This window comes from Crinia signifera, chromosome 9, assembly GCF_055691185.1.
Source record: "Crinia signifera chromosome 9, ASM5569118v1, whole genome shotgun sequence".
Taxonomy (NCBI): Eukaryota; Metazoa; Chordata; class Amphibia; order Anura; family Myobatrachidae; genus Crinia; species Crinia signifera.
In genome coordinates, this window is record NC_139225.1 from 44,361,505 (window position 1) to 44,384,573 (window position 23,069).

At 45.1% G+C, this 23,069-nt stretch overlaps 1 protein-coding gene across 1 annotated transcript in view; it reads left to right on the forward strand.

Annotated features, from left to right (window-relative positions):
* Positions 1–300: 300 nt before the first annotated feature.
* Positions 301–23,069, forward strand: part of LOC146035517 (5'-nucleotidase domain-containing protein 2-like) — a 43,228-nt gene continuing 20,459 nt past the window's right edge. Inside the window, exons 1-6 of the mRNA XM_083159023.1 lie at positions 301–637; positions 8,037–8,221; positions 8,986–9,060; positions 12,718–12,773; positions 14,433–14,526; positions 15,469–15,597. Of these exons, the coding sequence (XP_083015149.1) occupies positions 382–637; positions 8,037–8,221; positions 8,986–9,060; positions 12,718–12,773; positions 14,433–14,526; positions 15,469–15,597 (795 nt within the window). The 5' untranslated portion in view covers positions 301–381. The remainder of the gene's footprint in view (positions 638–8,036; positions 8,222–8,985; positions 9,061–12,717; positions 12,774–14,432; positions 14,527–15,468; positions 15,598–23,069) is intronic.

Genomic DNA, 23,069 nt, shown 5'->3' on the forward strand with positions numbered 1-23,069 from the left:
GTATTAAATGAATTTATTTAAGTAAAAACATATACCAAAAGGATCAACACAGTGCGCTCTCTTGTTTTTCTCGTTTTTTGAGCAGGGAAAGGCCAGGAGACGGGTATCTGTGTATTCTATGTGTGCCAGTGCCACTGCCACCTAGACAATCACAAACTGGTAACAGGATCCCGCCTCTAGCTTCGCCCCCTCCATGTGCATTGGCCAAGGCCGCTGGCCCCGCCCTGCCATCCTGGGAGCTGAGTGGCTGCGGCCGGTCTGGGGCGGGGCAGTGCGGACTTGTTGTGGTGTCTGGCTAGCGGCGTGCTGGTGGCGGGGCAGCAGCAGTTATCAGTAGTTCAGTACCATTTGGCAGCGCCCGAGACTCGGAGCTGTGCAGTGATGGCGGCTGCAGTGTGGAGAGCGCTGCTCGGCTCCCCCTGGAGGAGAGCGGCCTCGGCCACGTACAGCACAGCCAAGGATGGCGGCTCTGCTCCTGAGGCTTCTCAGGGGCCCCCAGCTCAGTCACAGCCCCATCTGCACCCTGCCAGCACCCCGGCTACCGGCCGCCGGTTCTCGTCCTCCTCTACCGCCCCCAAGGTCGACAACAAGAGCTTCTTGTGGTCTCGGTACGGGGAGATGAAGAAACTGGTGCAAGGTATACACTGAATATATATGTCATCATATTTGCTCTGTGCAGTCTTCTTATCCCCCACGTTTGTCCTATATGAGTGTTGCTTCCTACGTCTATCGCCGAGATTAACCTGTGATTGCTGCATTCTACTTGGTTTCTGCGGCCAGTCATTAGTACATGTGAGCAGCCCATGCATGCAGTGTCTTCAAACAAATTGCGCACTTTGTCGCTGCATACACTCGCTATCTGGGTGTGTGCTATGGTCTCTCTGTGTGACCAGGTCCTGCGATTATAGCAGCTGCTGACTTGCATGTGTGCTAAAAATTCACTAATTATTTTGAATATAAGAATGTGTTTTGTTACATAAATAATAGTTTAACATGGCTAATGTATTTGTACCTTGGCTCCATGTGGACTAGCATTGTGCCCAGTGCTTTGCCAACTGCCCCAAGTTGCTCTGCTGCCTACCCTGTGGCTCCCTGTACCCAGGGGCGGATTTAGGGATGAGGGCGCCCCTAGGCACAACAATAATGTTTACTAAGTAGGACAGTTTATAGGGGCAATATCTGCATGTCCTATCCATTTACACTCTATTTAAGATGGAATATAGTACAGTACAGTGGATATTTTGCAGTTATTGGTACATTTTGGGCTGACCGTACTATCACAGGCATCCAAGTGCCGCCCCCAAACATGTGCCGCCCCTAGGCCGGTGCCTCACGTGCCTAATGGGAAATTCGGCTCTGCCTGTACCTTGCAGCCTGCTCTGTGTGGACTGGCATGGTGCCCTGTTCTTTGCCAACTGCCCAATGTCACCCTGTCCCATGGCTCCTTCAGCCCTTCTTCCCCCAGGCTCCCTGTTCCCTGCCTCTTTCCCCATGGCTTCATGTGACCAGTGCTTTTGCCAACTGCCGCATGGTTCCTTGTGTCCTGCTGCTTACCCCAATGGTGCCCAGCTGCCTACCCTGTGGATCCCTGTACCTTGCTGCCTGCTCCTGTGGACTAGCATGATGCCCTGTTCTTTGCCAACTGCCCCATTGTACCCTGTGCCCCATCGCTCTGTGCCTCACATCCTCCACCACTGCCCGTGAATCACTGGCTTCCAATAGAGAGTTAAATGTCTTGCTTGGCATGCTGACCTGACTAAACATGCATCACAGTGCATACACTGTAATGTCAGCCAGCACATATACTGGAAGCATGCATGATTTCTCTGGCTGATGTCCTTTTTGGAAATATTATTTTAAAAAAGCCAGTGATATTTGCCTTTCTAAAATGAATAATACTGCACGTTAAGCCTAATGTAACTGACAATAATTAGATTTATATCGCTAGCACTTATGGTATAGTCCTCTGTTTAATTTTTTGCAAAAGTTGACTCCTCTCATTTGGGTAAGACAAGCTGTCTATTTAACATTGATCTTCACACATCTGACCTCATCCCCTTGCAATGTAGTGTCTTGGGAGAATAGTGCATTGGTTTAGTTACCCCTTTTGTACTACATGTGTTTAGATGATGGATAGACTGCCTGTCTTTTGTCTGATGCCTTTGTCCTCTTCAGCTCTGGCGTGCTTTGAATATAATTAAGCTAACGCTTGTTGCCTTCTATACTGTCACATCTACTGTATGTGCAGCTACGCTGGTTGTTTATCTTGTTATTTTCTTATGGTGTGTGTACACACTTGTACAATGTGCATAAGATTTTGACTATATAGTCAAAATCTCATCTGGATCTCATGCAGATTGTATGGGTTTTAACCCTTGTGATCCCGTATTGCAGCCAGAAAGTCTTGACTGCATAGACTATGCCTATATAGTGCAGATCTGCACTATATAGTCTAAATTGTATGCAGATAGTCTTATTTTGAGTACTGTGTGTTATTTACTGGTAGGAGACGTTTAAACAGTGAAATATTTCTGCTGCTAATTGTATTTTACTCCAAAATTATATGTAGACTAAGGGGTCAAAGTATTTAATAATTGCAGCACTGCCACTGTGTTATCAGTCCATATCGTAGTGGGAATAATTAAAAATTTTTTTACTTGTTTTCCCACGCTATTTACTAACAACCTGCACACAGTTATTGCTGGTGCTTACATGTAATCAGTCGTGGTCGCACTAATATAATGGGTCCTAGGGTCCACAGTCAAAAGCTTGCTTCAGGCGTGGCGCCTTGCTCTGGTGAGAACACTGGCCCTGACCAGCGATTAAGTAGACTAAGCCACCATGCTTGATCTTGATCACCGGACGATCAGGGCCACGTATCGCTATGACCTCCACACAGAGCAGTGTTGCCCTGCCTTCCCCCCGTGTGTAGTCCCCAATAGTGTTCATTGGTAATGGGGACTGCAGTCTGCAGCGCTGATTAGCCTTCTGCAGAAAATTTCTGCACAATAACGATTTATAGAATTTTGCAGAATCTGCGGTTTCTATAGAACACCTTGAAAAAAAAAAATGCTTGAGAAAGTGGTCCCTTTATAGTCCTGTGCACTCGTAGCTTGGTAACTAGGCAAGTCACATAATCCTTACACATGTCCAAACACAGACCTGGCAGAGCAGTCTCCTGCTACGGTGCAGGCAGCACGTACTGGGAGAGCCCTCATTTCAAATCCAGGGACGGAACCCTATAACAGTCATTCTGTACATAGTACACCTATGTGCGGTATCGATTTATTTGCAATGCTAGAAATCCTTATTCTAGCAATAATTTTACCACTGGGGGTTGGCGACAGATGTCTAGTATTAGAAACATTTTAAGAAAATATTATGATCTTCTTTTAACAGCCAAGAACAGTAACTTAACATAGCTGCTTGGACTCTAAACCGAAGATGAGTTACAACTGTACATAGCAGACTTGTGGTTCCCCAAGCTGTTCTAGAACCAGAATTCCTATTGCAGCTCATAATGAGAAACTCAGCAGTTTTCTTATCGGATTTTAACAGGCTACTTGTACTGCACACATTTAAATGATGTGAGAGCTCCAGCTGTGACGCAAGCGATCTGTATCTCTGTGCTGCCAGAGCCACGTTTTGTGTGTGTACTTTCCATGCTCTGCCCATTTGTCGTCCTTCCCCCTCACCCCTCCCTTTAAATCTTCCATGTAAGGTTTATGTTAAAGTTGCCTAAATTCACATTGCTGAACTGGCAGGAGGTTGGAGTTGTCTGTGTTTTGGTCTCTTCCTATATATTGTGCTTACCTAGCACTTTATGCAGGCAGTGTGTCCTCCACTGCACTTAGGGCCTGATACAACAAGGGTCACAAATGATAAGCTGCTCTCAGCAGCTTATGTGATCCTAAGCAATGCAAATACAGGAGGAAGTGTATACCACCTCCTGCCTTCATTTCACCCCCGTCGGCGTTTGCCATCGCACCAAACTGCTATGCAATTGCAGATTAAGAGGAACCTCACAACTATCAGTCGCAATGCGCTCTGTGGCAGCAGCAAATTAAAACTCCTTTTAGACATGCTACCTGGTATTTTTGTGCCGGGTCATTTTGCGGGGTACAAGTTTGCCTACCTTTCACATATAGCAGCAAATTACCAGTGTAAAACCTGTCAATCCAGTAATTTGCTGAAAACATGGGTTATTTGTGTAGTGCAGTGATGGCTAACCTTGACACTCCAGCTGTTTATTTATTATTTATTCATGAACTGTTTCTTATACATATTCCGCAGCGCTTTACAGAGAATATTTGAACATTCACATCAGTCCCTGCCCCAGTGCAGCTTACTATCTATATTCCCTACGACATGTACAGGCACACAGACATTCTAGGGTTAATTTTGTTGGGAGCCAATTAACCTACCAGTATATTTTTGGACTGTGGGAGGAAACCAGAGTAAACCCACGCAAGCACGGGGAGAATATACAAACTCCGCATGGTGGGAATCAAACCCATGACCTCAGCGCTGTGAGGAAGTAATGCTAACCTTACACCGCCAGTGCTGCACATCCCAGCATGCCCTGCATTAGTGGGCATGCTGGGATGTGTAGTTCAACAACAGCTGGAGTGTCTAGTGTTCATTCTAGCACCCGCTGTATTTGAAAACCCATGCAGTTCCTCTTCCCTGCCTGGGGTGTCACTGTATGCTCTGGTGTTTCTAGCACAGGTCTGGTTTGCATATCAGTGCTGATATACAGACCACACTGTGCTAGAAGCACTACAGCAGACAGCGACATGGTCACCCCAGGCAGGGAAGAGGAACTGCATGGGTTTTCAAATATGGCGGGTGCTAGAATGAACACTAGTGTCAAGGTTAGCCATCACTGGTGAGGTGTGAAAGGGTCTACCCAGGGCACAAATCCCAGGTCGACGACCCTGGTAAAAAGCAGGGACGGTGACCTGTGATTTAAGACCTTAATAGACCCTTTCACACAACACAAATTACCTGGTAATTTGCTGTTAACCCTGGAAGTGGTATAAGTTTGACCCTACACAGGCTTGCAGCCGCAGGCCAGCTTGCAAGGCCAAGGAATCTCCACCTCTCAGCACAGTCCTTGGCCTGACCGCTCCCTGATAACGGGGGCGACAGATCCTGGTTTCAGGAAATGCCGGCTGTCCCTCCCTGTGAACACCTGACCATATGTCAATCAAATTTGCAATGCAATCGCAGAACCTGTCCTGCCTATTCGATGTGCAGTTACCTGACCATCGATCTGTAGTGAATTTATGCCTCCATTATTAGAGCCAAGTTAGACGTTTTGTTCCTTTTGTATGGTCTCTAAAAGAGGCCTCATTCACCCATGTTTACACATTGATAAGTGCTTGAGTGTTTTGAGCAGTAGTTGTTGTGGTCTCCTCACATGCACCCAGACTCTGTGAAATGCTATCCCTTCCATTGATCCCCATGCCAGCTGCTCAGTTGAACGAAACACTTTTTCTAAAACTGTCATTGACAAACAATTTAGCAACAAACAAAATAAGTTTCCAAAGAGAGAGTAGAAGAGTTGAACCATAATAAGTAGCCTAGAGACTATGAAGTATCTCAATGTTTTAGCTTTTCCATGTGGTTTCAGATAATATTGATTTGTAGCCAGTGCCCCTCCCCCCCCTCTGTTCCCAATCACCACAGGCAGTCTTGTTTTGAAAGGATTTTGGATTAGGAGGCGGGGGGGGGTCTCAGGGCAGTTCAAACAAAATTCCTGCAGTCAAAATACTCTGCCCTTGTTGAATTTATTTTTGTCTAGGTAGAAACTCCTTCAGCTTTTATTAAACTGGGTCTTAGGAGGGGATTTATCAAAGCTTGGAAAGAGATAAAACTGTAAGAGAACTAACCAATTTGCTCCTAATTGTCACTTTTCAAACTCTGCCTGTAACATGACAGGAGCTGATTGTCTGGTACTTTACTTCTCTCTCTAGGAATAGTACATAGGCACCACAGTCTGTAAACTGTAAAGAGGCTGATTATCTCAAAAAATTTATCACCAACCGTATATGAGAATACAGATGTGATAACATCGGCACAGCTCGCAATGCGATAATTGACTACATCGCAAGGATGTATTGATGCATGCAGGGACAGACCTTTCAATAAAGCTCTATCCCTGCAATGGGTTTCTGCAGCACCATCAGGGTATATTTAATGGAAAATACCGATGCTGTACTGCCCATGCACCGCTACTGTATAGGCCCCACCCCTCACTAGTATACTGTGCAATACCGGGGATTGGCTACTGCAGCGCTTCAATTTTTGGGGCTCTCTTCTCCAGTGATGTGAAGTGAGCTGCTGCTTTGCAACATCAAAGTAAATTTCGACAGATTGCATTTCCCATTATAAGTATAGGGAATATGATCTGCTCACTAAAAAATGTGAATTGAATGGTTTAGAACAGCTTAGTAAACTAAGGCAAAACTAAAATAATGTGAAAACACCCCATTTCACATTATTTTAGTTAAAATAATGTTTGTAAATGGGCCCTTCTAGAGCTTTGATAAATATCCCACTTGGTGGTAGTGTTGCAGAAACGAAACTGGTCGATCTTTGCATTAAGCAGAATTAAAATCGCTGCACTCTTCATCGCTGAAATAAAAACAAAAAAAAACTGTTTTCGGAAACTAGTCATTTTAATCAAGGAGGCTATTATGTTCAGCAAGTGTTACAGGCTAAAAAAAGGTGAGAAGTCCTGAAGTATCTGCCACTATCCATCTAACAGATGGACAGCAGGAAGCCCCAGGGTTACAGATGAGCCTCTGATCCTACACCTGCTGCCTGTGGTATGGCTTATGGGTTTTGTGGTGTTTCCCATCTCCTCCTATAATAAGAATACCACTAAGCATGGTTTGTAAAAATAAAATGATGTTGTTAGCATAAACCCTCCCCCCCCCCTTTTTCCAGTACCCATTACACACTTGTTTAGGCTAGAACGATGTGCATGTAAAATTAGCCAATTTTAAATAACTATGTACCTGACATCACTGGGGCATTATGGATGGAAATTTACTAAATCTGGCAATGTGTCACATGGGATGTTGCTATGGGCAAGCAATCAGAATCTGCTTCTTATTTAGCACCTTCTAAAAGATATCTTGATAGTACCTGATTGGTTGCCTATAGCATCCCATCTGAAATGGAGCGCCCATCTAATACCCCATTCACACCAGAAATGCAGGGACAAACCATTGGAACCATTCACACCAGAAATGTCCCTGCCTTTTCTGGTGTGAGAAGGGGGCGGGCAGTCGGCGGGATGATGGCGGCGGAGGTGGGGAGAATACTCACCCCGGTTGCTGGTCCTCTGTGCAGGCCAGGGATCCACACAGGCGGTGGCGCAAATGACGGGACAGGCTGCGGATGATGATGATGACGCAGCTCTCCAGCGTCCTCACTGCCGCTGGAGAGCTGCGTCATCATCATCCACCAGCTGTTCCGTCATTTGCGCCCGCCGCCTGCATTAATTCCTGTCGGACAGGACACGGCAACCCGGGTAAGTACACCCTGTACCTTTCACACCAGCCAGGTCCCCGGGTTGAACCCGGGAACAACCCTGGTACCTAGCCGGGTTGAAATTTGCCCGGGATTTTGTCCCGTTAACCTTCACACCAGCGCTAGTACCGGGTTGTTCCCGGACTCAACCCGGGAATTTAGGCTGGTGTGAATGGGGTATAAGTAAATTTAGTACATTAGAATGACTTGCATACGGTGCAGGTTGTATAATCAATCGATCTGATGTGCTATAAAATGGTTTACGACCCCAAGCTATATAAGAAACTTAATAAATAAAGTAATAATAAAATCTGTTGAAAATCATGCATTCGACACACGTTCTCTTGTTTGTGGCTAGAATGTATTCCTGTAAAGCTAGCCCATTATATAACTATGTGCCAGACATCACTGAGGCACGATGTTTGCTGTGAGATAGTAATATTTCCAGTGGTAAACTCTGTACATGGTTTCTCACAGTTTTTTCCCATCTCCAGACTTGCTGCCTCCGGGGGTCTGCAACCTCCTGAATTCGTCCACCATCTACGCCAACAACGAAGTGTGTCTGGGAGACATAGAAATTTATGGCTTTGACTATGACTATACCCTGGCATTGTATTCCAGTGCCCTCCACTCCATGATCTTCAACACTGCTAGGGATATCCTGGTGGAGCAATACAAAGTAAGTAAAAATGGCAGAGATTGCGGTTAGAACTGTATTCTATGCCAAAATTATTTATGACTAACTGCATTTCTTAAATGTTCTTAAAACCTAGATCACTGCCCTGTCTACATACTTCTGTCATTTTATAGGTGTTTGTGCATTTAGTATTGGCACTTGTTCCTCTTCAGCACATTCATGTTGCAATGCCGTTTCTGCAGTTAGTGGGTCTTTTCCAAAATCAATGTGGTGGCATGGGGTCATAATTGTTCTTTGAGGTTGTGAGTCTGTTGCACAACTTTCACAAGACCATCACTAGCATTAGCAAGCCTTCCTCCTTTTTTGCTCGTATAACATGCGTCTTCTGTGTGTGGGGTGGGTTGTTTTTTTTTTTGAGGGGGGAGTAGGGTGGGGGTGATGCAAGAGATCTCCCCGACCATATGGGAGAATAAGCTGGAATGCAGAACACATGATTTTTATGCTTTGAACAATGGTATGAAGGGTTTGGCTCCCCCCCCCCTTTTTTTTTTTTTTTTTATTTATTTTTTTACATTTATTTTATTTGTATATGTGTGACTATATATTATATTGTATATGTGTGTATTCATACACATATATATATATATATATATATATATATATATATATATATATATATATATATATATATATATATATATATATATATATATATATATATATATATATATATATATATATATATATATATATATATATTTTTTTTTTTTTTTTCCTGTGTCCTTCAATCCCCTTTTTCTTCTTAGTACCCAGTGGGAATCCTGAATTACGAGTATCTGCCAAACTTTGCAGTGAGGGGGCTGCACTACGACATCAATAAGGTAATTGTTGTGCTTTGTATGCAATGAGAGAATCACCTCTGTAATGGATTGTGGGATCTGGAGAACAGCCCAGAGCAATGTTTACACCTTCTCGACATCCTTTATCTCTGCCATTAAATAATGGGGCATCAGCCTTTTACTGTGCATCTCAAGATAACAATTATACGTGACTGACTGTTCTAGCACGGAGCTTTGTGGTCCGTTATAAACAATAGGATGCAATGGTCAATCCCTATCTATAATTACTTGTGTAGTAAATTGTAGCTGCATTGTATTAATTAACAAATTAATTGGTGTGAATTCTCAGTTTATGGATTATAGCAAATTTAAAGACTACAGTTTGCAAAAGTTGACTGTTGGTCAGATTGCAGACTGTAGCTGGGATCACACTATTTACAGCCACTCTGAAGTATAGGGGCCTACACACAGGGCTACAGCTGAGCGATCTGAGTAGGTCGCTCAGCATGCAGTGATGTGTCAGCGCTGTGTGCTGAGCGATCTGTCAGGGCCAGTGTTCTCCAGTGGCCCTGACCAGCGATGTCACTAGATTTATCCAGCATGCTGGATCATAATCACTGGGCCATAGCGTCGCGCATCGCTATTGCCTCTACACATGGAGCGATGTAGGCAGCGGCGTAGCTTTGTTTGGGGCGCCTCCCGCATGCTTACCTGTCTGCGCGTCCCGGCTCCCCTCCTGGTTTCAATAAATTCTATGCAGATGGACCACGATAAAATGGCCGCCCCCATACCGCAGACCGTTTCAGAGAACAGTCTGCTTTATGGGGTGGCCATTTTATCGTGGTCGGTCTCCATAGCATTGATTGAAGCCAGGAGGGGAGCCGGGATGCGCGAACAGGTAAGCATGCGGGGGATGGGAGGCAGGGGGATTACTATAGCACTCCGGCGCCCCCATATGCACAGCCCCCCCGTGACCACGGGGGCTGCGGTGCTATAGTTACGCCACTGGATGTAGGGGCATTTTCTAAGCAATCTAGTCAGACTGCTTAGAAAATGCCCTGAAATCGCCCTGTGTGTAGGCCCCATAAGATTCTTGCAGCTTCTAGCCTTGAACTAAAGACCTTACCTGTTCTGTGTGAATGCTCTAAGGGCCTGATTCAGAGCGTTGGATATAGTTAGATTTGAGTGGGATGTGTTTTTCTGTAAAGGGTAAATACCAGCTGTTTATGCATGTAGCCCACAAATGTTCGACTGCTTTATTTTTACACAGCAATTAAGATTTGGACACAAAAAAACAAACTCCCAAGTATAAGCAGCTCCAGGCTCTTTGAGCCATGCCTGGTTCCAAAAATCGTCTAGGGGTTTACCCTTGTTAAGGGTAAACTGCACCATTACCTTGGATAGGCTCTTGTTCCAAAAATGTGGGGGGGGGGACAAAAGGTATGGCTTCCCCTGTATTTTTTGTTTTTTTTATAATTAACAGGCTAGACTAGTCAGTAAAGTAATGCCACAGTCCGATGCCCCCCAATTTTTGTTGGTACTTGTTTAGTTCCACAGTGCCACTGCCCGCGGATCGCATTGCACGCAAATCTCATGTGATGCGATTTAGCACACCCCCACTATCCACGTCAGCGCGTACGCCGTACGCTTCCTCCTGACGTGTTCATACCCCCACAAACCACATTGTTGTGGATTTGACGTTATAAAGTGTGGCGAGGGAACCAGGCGGATGCGGATTACTTGACATGTGTTCAACGTCCCCTCGCGGGGCTCGATGCGCTCGCCACACTTTAGAACATCAACTCGATGTAGATAGTGGGGGTATGAACAGGTCGGGAGGACGCATACCACGTCCTCTCGCGGGGCTTGTCATGCTTCGGGCTGACATGGATAATGGGGGTGTGCTGCATTGCATGTGATGCCATCCCCGGGCAGTGGCGCTGTGAAACTACACAAGTACCATCAGATCGCACGCGATTGGTAGGTCTCAGTGGTCAAGGAATTATCTCCAGAATTGTATTTATTTATTAACAGTCTCTTCTATAGCACACATATTCCGCAGCGCTGTACAGAGAATATAGCTGAACATTCACATCAGTCCCTACCCCAGTGGAGCTTACTACATGAACATGCACACAGACATTTTTTAGGGTTGATTTTTGTTAGGAGCCAATTAACCTACCAGTATATTTTTGGATTGTGGGAGGATACTGGAGAACCCAGGGGAAACCCACACAAGCAGAAGGAGAATATACAAACTCGGCACAGTTGGAGCCATGGTGGGAATCAAACCCATGACCTCAGTGCTAACCATTACACCATCTGTACTGCCCATAAGTAGTCAGCCCTAGCCGGGGTCCCCCCTCCAGAGCACCCAAGAGCCATGGCTGAAGGCCTTAACACCCTCGGGCAGAGAGTGCCAGGTTTATAGCATTTAAAGTGTAAAAATGTAAATAACGTATGGCTGTGGAACTAAAAGTCACACAAAGCCTCTCCGACATGCTGGTACTTGGAGAAAACCACAAGTTCCAGCATGTGGGACATTAAAAGGCCTGCTGGCACTTTTAGTTCTACAGCCGAACCAATAGTAAAAAAACAAAACACACCCAACATAAAAGTAGGACTTCAATAAACTTACACACACTCACTCGTCTATATTGACATGTGGGCTTGGTGCGCTTGTCCAGTAGTAATCCAATAGGGTACCTGTGGGGGAAAAATGCTCTCTTAAATCTAGTCCTCTTCCTTCCCTGTAGGCATCCAAAAAAAAAAACCTGCTGGACCAGCCTGACTGAGGAGCAGCATGATTCCACATGCTACTTCTCCGCGCAAAATTATGGTGATTTCACTGTCTTTTGTGAGTGGGAATCCCATTATTCAGTCACCTCAGAGGAGCTCTGCCAATGATTGGCTGTCTGAATGGAACTCCATGTTACTTTCATAACATTGCGTTCTATGTGATGCAAAGGTTAATTCAAGGTATCAATGAGGTTAATAGGGGTTACCCTTGTGGATGCCTGGTTACTAATTTCTTCTCCATCAGAAAATACAAATACTGATAACTTGGCAGCTTAGTAAATAAGCTGCATAGTCGGACACAAAACATATCCAAACTCTTTCGTAACAACAGTTGCTGATTAGCCAAAATGACCAATCCTAGTAAATTTCCCTATAAATCTCTCTGCACATATTACATCTGCAGCACAGCATAGTTTTGCACATGTGTGGGTTTTTTTGGTTTTTTTTATATTTGCTAACAAACTTGAATCAGGTCGCCTTGCAATAGTTTTAGGATTCCCGAATAGCAAAACTATGGCAAGGCATGATGGGAATTGTAGTTTCACAAAAGCTGGAGGGCCTTAAGCTGCCCATAAACACTGCTTTGTGAGCGTGCTTTCCGTGCTGTACTAGCACGGATCACATTGCATTGCATGTGCATCCGTTGTGCATGCAATGTGATGAAACCTAAGTACAAAAAGTATGTGCAAGCACATACTTTTTGTACTGTGCAATGAGGTGCCGCGGGAGCGCGCAACTCAAAGCACACATTGGGTCAGCACTCATAGCAGCGTGTATGGGCTGCTATAGTTTGGACATGCCTGTCCTAAGTCTTTATGGGTGCTTTTCAAGTCAAAATGTTCCTATTTGACTTCTGATTTGTGACTGACTTCCATGTATGGTCTGCTTTTTCTTCTGCAGGGCCTGTTAATGAAGATAGACGCCTACCACTACATTCAGTTGGGTACCGTGTACAGGTATAATACATTTAGTTTTTTGACTGTAGACCTTGTGCAGCGCAGTACATTGAGGGGGTCATGATGTAAATATGACGCAGGTAACATGGTCCTGCACAGAGCAGTGGGGAACCATTACATATAGATGTAATGAAGGTGTGTCTTCATCATTGGCGGTAAATATCTTACGGCCCTTAAAACTGATTTGTGCCAAGTATGTATGTACTAAGTGAAACTTCTTAGCTTTGCGTACACAATTTTACGTAACAGCAAATCACTGGTCGTCACACAGGGCAATACATACCTCCCAACATGACCCATTCCAGGACGGACACAATGCTCTGTGTCTTTACTTCCCTCTGAATGTATGATTGCCATCACCTGCAGGTTCACTGATAAGAGAGTTGTTTTAGCACAGGTGATGGTAATCATCAATTCAGAGGAAAGTGCAGGAGCAGAGCAATGTGTCCCTCCTGGAGAGGGTCATGTTAGGAGGTATGGGAATATGATGGCTGTTTTCACGAAGGCTATAAACCAGTGGTAGCCAACCCTAGCCCTCGAGAGCTACCAACAGTTCACATATTCCAGACAACCTAGCTGCTGCACAGCTGCACTCATTAATCACTGACACATTTTAAAAGATCCACAGATGGAGCTAATTAGCTCACTTGTGATTCTGTGAGGAGACCTGCAAAACATGCACTGTTGGTAGCTCTCGAGGACTAGGGTTGGCTACCCCAGCTATAAACGATCCCAAATAGTGTAAAGTAGAATGATGTTAACCCTCACCCTCCCCCATTGATGCCCGCTTCTGGTTTAAGTCGCTGTCAACATAGACGTTCCCTGTAAGGTCAGCTTCAGTGACTGACATTTTTGTGTAGCTATCGGTGTGTAATGTAGTTGGCCTTGATGGACCGTGTACCCTCTACAGCAGGGGTAGCCAACTCCAGTCTTCGAGAGCTAGCAACAGTTAATGGTTTCCAGGTCTCCACACTGAATCATTAAAGTGATTAGCTCCAACTGTCGATCTTTTAAAATGTGTCGGTGAGTAATGAATGCACCTGTTCACCAGCTAGGTGGTCTGGAAAATGGGAATTGTTGGTAGTTCTTGAGGACTGGAGTTGTTTAGCCCTGCTTTACTGGATGAATAGGTTAAGTCACTTCCCTAGACCCTTTTTCAACTCCCTGCACACTAAACCAGATTTTATAATTGTCAAGGCAGACTACTCCGCTGGGTAACAAAATAAAACATTTTTTGCCTCTCATATGAAAACAAGAGACCAGTAAATAACAGTTGAACTGGTGGTGGCTGTAAAATAGTGTGGACATCTCTGGTTTTGATGGCACACTTGTGAACTGCACAAGGGCACACTGGTCAAGGGTGAATCCTTCTCGTGCAATTTGGGGAACTGCATACAATATTAATGTCCTATACTGTGTTTTTTTTTTTCTCTCTAAAACATAACCTGACAGAACTGCTCTAGGCAATTTATAATAAAGCTTAAGTAATCCAGCAAGAAACTAGTGTCACTGATTTATTTGCCCATAGTGAAGACTCTCTTTACAGTGGTTTGTAGCGGTCTGTGCACATAAGCAGTCACACTCCTATAGTGTGTTGGACGCACCCAACCTTCTCCTACAGTGGTATTACTCTGATCTGCCTCCTTCCCCATTCACTAGAGGCCTGAAACCAGTCCCAGACGATGAGGTGATGGAGCTATACCAGGGCACAAACCATATTCCGCTGCAGCAGGTCAGCGGTTTCTACGGCAAGGTAAGGCCATACCACTTTTGTAATATGGAGGTGTTCAGTTGCTTACAAGGCACTGCTATGACCTTCTCAATGGTTTAACTGAGCTGTCTATCTGTTTCCCTTAAGGAAAACTGAACCACAGGGAGTTCAAAAAGTTCCTCTGCAGTGAGTGTGCGCCATGTAATCTGACAACATAATGGTTTTTAATACCCTTTATTTTCAAGAAACCACTGTGTACGTGCCTACGTAAAGGGTTGTCCCTCTCTGGTTTGCTATAGATGCAGAGGAGATCTCAGCCACTGTTGGTGCACACTTCAGATGGACTTTCTGAACTCCCTGTACTTACAGGGAAAGTACAGAAAACGGGTCCGCTTGTCATACGTATGTGTGTTCATTGTTCGTTTCCATCTAGGAGTTATCACAATATTAGAACACTATTTTGGAGCATTTTGATCCAAAAAAGATACAAATGGTATTTCCAAAGCAAGACTGTCTTCAATTAGGTACATCAGGAGTTATCTTAGTTATATATTCCTAGATAACCAGGGTTATTGTAAGGCTATGTGCACACAGACTTTCTTCTGTTCAGCTGGGGAAAATGGGAACAGAGGGGAGTTTTTTTTTTTTATTTTTTTATACCAGCCTTGTGTCCAGGACCTGATAGTCACCAGCCCCATGTCATTATCCCAGACAAATGTTCCCACGGACTGTTTTACTTTGGAGTCTGCTTGGCAGAAATGTAAATCTTTCTGAAGATCAAAATGATAATTACCATGGTTATCCATTGCTTTCTTTGGTTTTGCTTTTTAATGGGAGTAATTTTCTCCATGGTAAGTTTTTGCATCACATATAAAACCATGTGCCTAATTTTTTATTTTTTTAACTGTTGAATGGTTAAGTAGGTGTTTTGCATAGACTGTTCATCTACATCCTAGTAAATAATGCCTGGAATCTCTTCTGCAGGGTCCTGCCTTCAAACAGTATATGGACATCTTTTCTCTGCCAGAGATGAACCTCTTGGCTGTTGCCAATGATTTCTTCCTTAGCAACAACATAGATTATGACCCTATTCACCTCTACAAGGATGTAACTGTAAGTGTATAGAATTGCACATTATAACTACTGTATAGTATATATCCTAGCGTCGCTGTCCTAAACATGGAAAACATGGAACACAGCAGTATGTATGTATGTATGTAATTAATGCAGTGCTGATCTGGAACCCTGCATACAGCACAGGAGTTTTGTTCTTCCAGCTTTATCTATTATTCTGTCTGTATGAGAACAACAAGGCTGTAGGTTCTACTGGCTGTACAAGCTATGCTGCCACCTGGCATATGCTGTGGTTGCTTTGTAAAGTGCCACATTACTCAGTAGACCTACAATAAAAGTAGATGATACAGAGTTGTGAATACAAAAGGTATGGCGGTCCCTATGTGTAAGGGTATATCCTAGTAGGAAAAGTCTCATCTCAGATGTGGCTCCGTGGAACTTGGCATAGTCACTGTTTGTTTCTTACAGAGCGCAGCAAATTCTGTTACACTTTAAAATTGTAAACCTTGATACAACAAACTGGGTATTTGTAAGCAGGATCCTCCTCCCATAAACTGCAATTTCTATAATACATGTAGTAAGGCAGCCTCTAGTAATGTGGTGGATGGTTGTAGAACATAGAATCCAATCTGTGGGGTGTTCCACAGGTGAGTTGCAGACTAGGAGAATAGACAAGTGGTTATGTGAGGCACATATTGGTACCACTTGCTGTACATTTGTCGCCCAATGAAAACACTTGTAACTGAAATGGGGGTTCCCACATTGTGCGTGTATTGACTTTTTTGCAGCCGTGTTGTGTGTTGGGCTTTTCTTCTGATTACTCTGTTTGTATACCCCCAAGCAAAGGGTATAAAAACTAGAATAGATCAATCGGCGCACCAGGCTCATATACATTGGCCTATGTGTATTCCCCTTTCGAGATGTTTCAAATGAGTCTAAAGCCCCATGCACACTAGACCAGAGATCGTAACGATATGAACAATACAATAACGATATATTGTCTAGTGTGTAAACTGAATACCGTGCATCGTGAAATTTGTCCTGTCATCTGAACATGCAGCGCAATATTGGCTATATTGTCAACGACTGCATATTTGGGGGGTGGGCTGCATGTATACACTAGATTGTTTATCCGGGGACACTGCAATAGCATTACTATCGGCGGTGTTGTGTAGTTTGTGTGTGTGTGTCTTTGTTTTAGAAATAAATAATCTAAAACAATGCTGTCAGTTCTTTGAGGCCAAGGTTTTTTGTGGAGTAGTGTGGTTCCTGCCCAGAGAACAGGGAAGCGCTGTGGGTTAGGATTTGTTTGATAAGAACCTGGAAGCATTTGTCAATCTTCCAATCTAATCCCTCTGTAAAGTTTTCCCATCTCTTAAGGTGCGTACACACGGGGCGATATATCAGCGAGCGATATATCGCTCAATGCCCCCTTTTCATTGGCGACCAGAGATGGTCGCTGATGAAAAGCAACCTCTGCCAGCGGTGCAGCAGAGGTAATCAGCAGCTCCTGCGACCAGCGATTAGAACGGGGCTGAAAGCGGGAGCTTGCACCTGGTGATTTTATCGCCGAGGCACACTCCCATCACTGGCAATATGGTCGCTAGCGACCATATTCCCAGCGATATCAGCCCCTATCGCTGCCATGTGTACACTGCTTTAGATTTTTAAAGAAAGCTTAGAACAGATTTAACCCTCTCCACTAAACACATTGTTGGCTTAATAACCTTGCACAAATATGCAAGCTATAATCAGAACAGTTTTGTGTATATTGAACAGGTCTGAATATTTGCTAAGCCAACATACAATATGAGGACAGGGTGGAGGGGGCTATTTTCCCCTCCTTTTTTGGGGGGGGATTGGAAACAAGTCTGGCTGAAACCAGTATGGACTGGAAATGCTGAGTGGTGTCAGTAACACCAGTGTGGTTTTGAGGAAGCTCCTTGTATTTTGTTTTTGCTGCACCCTCCCCCCGCCCTCGTGTATTTCTGTGTGTTGCTGAGCCCTCTGCCTCTGACCGGAACATTTTGTGCCAGAACGTGAGCCCTGTGATGTAATTGGCCACAGATGTTTGTTATCTCATACAAACCTTCTCTCAGTCAGCTTTCTGTACAGAAAGGGCTGGAGAGGTGCCTGTAACTGAATGAGAATAGGCAACTGTTATGAAACAAGAATGCATAGATCTAGTCCCTGATGGCAACCTTTCATTTCTGCAGCTCTCCAACTTTCACCTGTCCAAAAGTAATTTCTCGAACAATGATTAAAAAAAGTCGCATGATGGTGAAGTTAAATTGCAATCAAATAACTTCAAGGGATATAAAATTCACATAAGAATATCACAAACCGCGCATTAAATCAGACTCTTAAGTCAGGCCACAGCTCATCGCCCTGTACTGTGACTCTGGACTTGTCACCATGTCTATGTGGGACCAACCAATACGGACATGGTGACCTCAGCTAAGCAATAGGAAGCCTGCAGCAGTAATTGGTACACAGCCAAGAGCACACAAGACCTGACCTGTTCGCTAGGCTGCATATATTCGCAGCCCCCACCACCTGAATTCGCTTTCTGTCATGCGAGCTGATGCATTCGCAAACAAATCCGCTCGCATGCGGCCACATGGGAGAGAAGTAATTTGATGGTCGCTCACCATTAAATGATTTTTTTATTTGCGTATGTCAGTCTAGACTGACTCCTATCCTGGTCGCAGATGGACGAATTTGGGACCGACGCTGATGTCATGACTTCAGCTGCAGGCCCCAAGCAGGCATTGACAAACCGGTGTTCGTAGGGGTATTCCCAGCATTTCTATGGGCCCGCCCTCCCATTCCGAAGCGAATGCCCTGGCAAGTGTGAATCTCGCCATAGGCGTTCTCTCTGAGAGTTTGCACATATGCAAACTCCTAACATCGGGCAGGGGAATTAATTTGGCCCACAACGAGTGGGTCTGAATCACCCCCAAAGGGTATGCAACAGAGGAAACTGCTCCAAACCGCTTACAATTAGAGGACCCGCTACACCTTGGTGGAACATGGTCCTATTAAATGATTGGTAGAGCTGGATGAGGACTCAATTTCCATCTAATCAGTGAGTTCAACAACACAAAACCAAGCATTAATGCAGTGCGGAATGGTTTCTAGACCACATTGTAGAGTCTAATCCCTGATCGTATTGCTAGTACTTCCATGGTGTTCCCTGTTGAATTCGTTTTATGTTTACTGTGTTGGTTCTTCTTCTATACATAGGTGTCAATCCTATTAGCCTTGATGATCTCTCGGTGCGATCTGTTGCCCCACCCCAAAGAGCAGCAAGCACTTTGTTGCAAATTTGGTCCAGAGAAGGGTGTGAGACTTGAAGTGCCATTGCCAGCATTAAAACTCTGTGACAACAGCACATCGCACCCTCTGCAGTGAATAGGACCTGACCCCTTAGAAAGAATTTCCTCTTCTTGGTTGTACATCTTGTATAATATTGAACATAGGGGTGTATTTTACGGATTGTCACAAACTCTTTCATGGATTGTGATGGATTCATCTGCACAATGTTTGATACTCCTTCCCGATCTGTTTGTGGGTTTAAGGACACCGCTCATTTTCTTTGTTGGCTTCATGTTTCATTTAAGCACTTGCTAAATACACATGGAGCCGGATTCAGATGTCATATCGCAACCAATTTCCTATCTAAAGTGACAAGAGATTGCAGGGCGATATGCAATTGATGAAATGTTGCACGGTATCCGGACAACGGGTCGACATGGCATTTAGGTCGACACGGAAGGTTGACAGTCAAAAGGTCAACATGGGGTTTTTCATGCCCTACCATCCACTAGGGCGTGGTGGGAGAAAATAGCGTGCCAGGCACCGTGCCCGAAGCATGGCGAGCTCATGCGGTGCTACGTTTTAGTGTCCATGTCGACTCTGACATTTGGAACAAAACAATTTAAAAAACTCTGTAGTCCTTCCCCATGTCGATCTAATTGTGTCAACCAAATGGTTGTCACCCTTTTTTGCGGTCTACCCGTTGTCCCACACCCTTGCACACTGATTGTGCCCAGTAAGGTCGGGTTTAGGTGCACAAAGCGGCTAAACATGACTAACTAATGAGGTTAGCTAGCAGAAATGATGCGTGCAGTCAGCAGAAAATATTTGAATACCGCCGGCGGGCGCACACAGGTGCCGGTTTTTCGGTGAACATTTGAATCTGGCCTATGGGTTGAAACTGCATTTACATGATGTAGTAATAATATTGACCGTTATTATGGCGACAGTTAAAATGTCATCCGCTGCAGAATGCTGACCTGTTCACAATGAGATAGGATATCGGATGGGAAGGGTAAGCTTCAAATGTATTCTGTGATGAGCAGCCCAGCCAAATGCTTTGAGACGGATCGATACATCTGGTAATGCATACACCCTGCCCAATCCAGTGCATGCTGATGCAGTGTGTCGCTACTTCATGCTGTCCGTTGCATTTTCCTATCTGATGTGTAGAACATCCCATGGGATGAACTACTGCACATTCGGGCTATATGATGCGTATGACATAATTTTGATTAACATCAGAACTGTGTAGCTTACGATATATCGGATGGTGAGTACCCAGCGTTAGGCTACAGGGGTGGTCATGGTCAGGTTTAGTCATGCTGTTAGGCTGAAGCAGCATGTGTTGTCATGCATGTTGACGTTCTCATTTCGACAACATCTTAAGACCATTTAACAAAGTTGTGAATTGTTGTGCGTGCAACTTCTACCTACAAAGAGGTCTCTGAGCCCTGCTCTGGATCACGTACTCACATTTTAGGCAATAAGTGTTTGTGCCTTGCAGAGCAAGTTCCAGACTAAATGAACCAGTAGAGGCTGTTTCCTAAAAACACTCCAGTAATATGCAAGTAAATATTGCTATCCTTGTTGTTGTGTTTCTGCAGGACTAGCCTTGGGGTGAGTTGTATCAGTAGCTGCTCCTTGACCCTGCGCTCCCTTGCAGAAGGGAGATGAGCAGATACCATATTATATTCACACCTGTGTGGACATGTGGATTATTTGCCCTGAAGACCTGATTGCAGTGCTTTCACCTGGGGCACACAATCAGTTGGGTTTAACACCGTAGATAAGGGCTAATTAGCCCTGTGATTAAAGCTGTGTACACACGCTTAGATTTTTTCCTGTTTTCGACTCGATTTTGCTTTTATAGAAGCAAAATCGAATCCACATCGAATGGTTTTTAGGACACTTTCGATCTGCATTAGATTCGATGCGCGCTCCCATTTTCTCAAAATCGAATAGAAAAATCTACTGTGCAGCCAAGGAAATCTCGAATTCGATCCAGTAAATCGAATGAGTACATTGTGGAATCGAATGCAAAAGTACAGATCTAATGCAGGGTTGCCGACCCTCCCGGAATTTCCGGGCGTCTCCCGAAAATCGGGCCCCCCGGAAGGGTGGGCAACCCTCCCGGATTCAGGGGGGACCCCCGCTGTCCCCTGGATTGCGGCATATGCCGCAATCCTCGGGTCTCAGATGGGGCGGAGCTAAAATGACACAATGTCAGAACTTGTGTGGCTGGGCCTCTGGGTTTACACTTTCCATGTTTAAAACGCAAAGTGAAACACTTGTCTGCTCAAACTAATAGCCTGTTCATCTATGCATCACTCAGTCTAACATGTTTAATTTTACTATCTATCTTCTTATGCGTCCTGCTTAATGTAGTGAAAATCCATGTATGGGAAGGGTGTGGTATATGGTCCCGACAGTCCCATTAGCCTGACTTCGGGATCCCGACTGGCCAGACTCAGACAGCGGGGCAAGCGCAACAAAGCCCCTTGCGGGCTCGCCAAGGCGCGGGTACGGTGGCTTGCTCTGCTCGCCACCTATTCTATTCTCCCTCTATGGGGTCGTGGACCCCCGTGAGGGAGAATAGCCGGTGGCCGTCGGGACCCCGACTGTCGTGGTTTTGTCTGTCTGGCACTGTCTGTCTGGGACATGTACTGCATATTGAAGCTAACAGGAGAAGGGGAACCACTAATGGACACAGAGAACCGATTGAATATAGAAAACCTGGTTTCCTCTCTTGAACATAGATGCGCTAGAGCAGTGATTCTTAAACTCCTCAGGACCCCACACACATTTTCAGCTCACCCGGCAGGTGCACAGGCGCACTCATTACTCACGGACACATCTTTTTAAAAGATCCACAGGTGGAGCTAATTATTTAACTTGTGATACTGTAAGGAGACCTACAAAACGGGACCCATGGTTGGGCACCTGAGGAACGAGTTTGAGAACCTGTGCACTAGACCTACTAGAACAGTGGGACAAAACCATTACATTAGTTGAATTCGGTTGGCCTTTTCCGCACCCTTCACCTGTTGCTTCTGTGAAGGGGTTATTGGCCGTTAGGTCAACCAGATTGGCAGGTCAACTCAAGCATTAGGTCAGCAATGGGAAGGTTGTCAAAAGGTAGACATGACTGTCACTTTTTTTTTTTTTTTTAAGTCCCGAGGGTCAGCCTAGTCGACATGGACACCGTCTAAAGGTGGCCATACATCAGAATGATCTGTCTTAAGACCGCTCACAATCAAGATTGTGTACAATTTCCCTTCAACTCCCTGGAATTCTTTTTTTTTTTTTGGACACGCAATCTACACGCAATCTACTCACAATCGATCATACAATCAGTCTTACAATCCATCTTCTGTATGATTGTATAGATTAGATATTCATTTAAATAGGGGGTTGGGTGAGTGGGGGTCCCCTGTATTTTAGGGACCAGCACTGGGCTCTTGAGCTGACACTGGTTCCCAAAATACCAGGCTCCAATAGCAGGTGATGTAATGCCATAGTCAGGGGACACACTTGACTGGGTCCTGTGGCCAAAGCATTACCCCCCAACTAGTCAGCCCAGGCCGGGAGTTTTTTTGGGCAGGGGGTGCTCCCCAAATAAAGGGGTGTTCCCCCCCCCCCTCCAGGGCACCCCAAGCCCAGGACTATCCCCCACACCCCAGGGCGGTGGGTGCGCGTTTGATGGCGGTTTTAAAAAATATTGTCCTTTACAGTGGGACTACAGGTCCCAGCAAGCCTGCCCCATATGCTGGTACTTGGGAGAACCACAGGTACCAGCATGTGGGGCATTAAAGGCCTGCTGATACCTATAGCCCCCTTGTAAAAAAAAAAAAATATATTTAAAACAAAAACACAACACACTGGATTTTATAAAATTTTATTAAGCTGCATCTTTTGTTCACCCAGCCCCCCCCGCACGCACGCTTCTGCGACATCTTCACCTGTGGGCAGTAGCCCCCTAAGCTTTTGCATGGCCACCACTCCCTGGGCTTCCAGGCGTCTTCTAGAGCTCTTCTCTGCTCCACCTCTGCCTGCCCTCTATCACACGCTGGCTAATATAGCCAGCTCAAGGGGGCGGGGCGATGACCCGGCAAGCCGTGGCCATTTTGAGATTTAAAAAAAATGTGCCTGTCTCTGCCGCCACCACCAGGGGACCCGGACCCAGCCGACGC